Genomic DNA, 1,302 nt, shown 5'->3' on the forward strand with positions numbered 1-1,302 from the left:
CGTCAGCGGATTCCTCGAATTTGGCGTTGAGCGCCATCTCCATCATGTAAATTGCACTTATTTGCCTTTCTGAATGGAGTATTTGTAAGGCAGCTGAATTGATTGTCACTTTATCATCTGAATTAATTTGTCTTAACTACGATATGTGCGAGACATCAACGTTAAACTGGCAACATGAAACGTGAAAGCCAAGTATTCTATACTACAACGTAATCCAATGTATTTAATGAAGTCTGCCTTGTGTGAGGAACTACAGTCCAACGGACGGGACACAAGAAAAGCTGTTCACTTACCTTGACTGAGGCAGACGGCACAGAGTAGCATGAGGACCAGAAGAATGAGCTTGGTCATTGTGATCCGATGGTGGGATCAACTGGCTTTGGGTGACGGTACCCTCCCCTTAATATGCACACAATACTCGCATGCTATTTAGCTGTGGTTACAGATGCACATCGCAATAGTGAATTAATACATTTTGCTAGAAAGCACATGCAATTTTGACGACAAATCTTTGCTGGAGTGCTAACGTCGTGTTCCTTCCAGGGCTCCTAAGCCTTATCCGTTAGCAGCTCGAGTAATAACTCTGTGCTTATGCATTTTTATACAGGAGCATTTACATATATTTACATAAACATGCATCAATGGATGTGTGGATGGGATGTGTGCCTATGCATAGACATAAAAGACAAAATATATAAAAGTAAAGACTATGAAAAGGCATGTTACATTAAATGCTAAAGAGACCGGCTCACAGTCAGTATATGCGGAGGTGTTGGCGCCACAGGCAAATACTTCCTTGCCGGCCGGCACTGTACACCAGTTAATCATCCACCACAAGTGCCAATATGCATTTCTCACTGAAAAAGGAATTTAAGCTTTTGAAGGCATACTCACAGGACGGCCCCCACTCCCCTCGTAATCAAAAATTGTGCATTGTATTTTGGTAATTTATAAGTGTTACATATTGCAGAGCCTGTGTGCATGACTTAACTGATAAATTCGAGGTAATCCTCAACATCTTTTACCTTCGGAAAGCAGCGATTTATCGGAACATCACATTTCAGTTGTCTTGCTTGATAACCTCATTGGAAAAAGGATAAAAAGCAATGCATAAAAATTTGTCACTCAAATATAACCATTTTTTTATTAATGTCACGCAAATCAACGCAGTAAATGTTTTAAATCTCCTTAGTTGAAAAGACGTTATTATCATAGAAGAATTCTGATAAATCCATTCTTACCTTTGATGGCACCGTCAACATGTGTTAACTAAAAGGCAGAAGGTCGAGATTATCACGTAAA

At 39.8% G+C, this 1,302-nt stretch overlaps 1 protein-coding gene across 1 annotated transcript; it reads right to left on the reverse strand. All coding sequences in view use genetic code 11, as the record gives it.

The window, feature by feature from the left end:
• Window positions 1-197: 197 nt before the first annotated feature.
• Window positions 198-351, reverse strand: EGR_10124 (hypothetical protein; the record flags this gene model as incomplete). The annotated part of the gene is made up of 2 exons (XM_024499373.1): window positions 198-250; window positions 294-351. The coding sequence occupies 2 exons, from the start codon at window positions 349-351 to the stop codon at window positions 198-200; spliced, it is 111 nt and encodes a 36-aa protein (XP_024346202.1).
• Between the last annotated feature and the right edge of the window lie 951 nt (window positions 352-1,302).

This window comes from Echinococcus granulosus, assembly GCF_000524195.1.
Source record: "Echinococcus granulosus chromosome Unknown EG_S00192, whole genome shotgun sequence".
NCBI lineage: Eukaryota > Metazoa > Platyhelminthes > Cestoda > Cyclophyllidea > Taeniidae > Echinococcus > Echinococcus granulosus.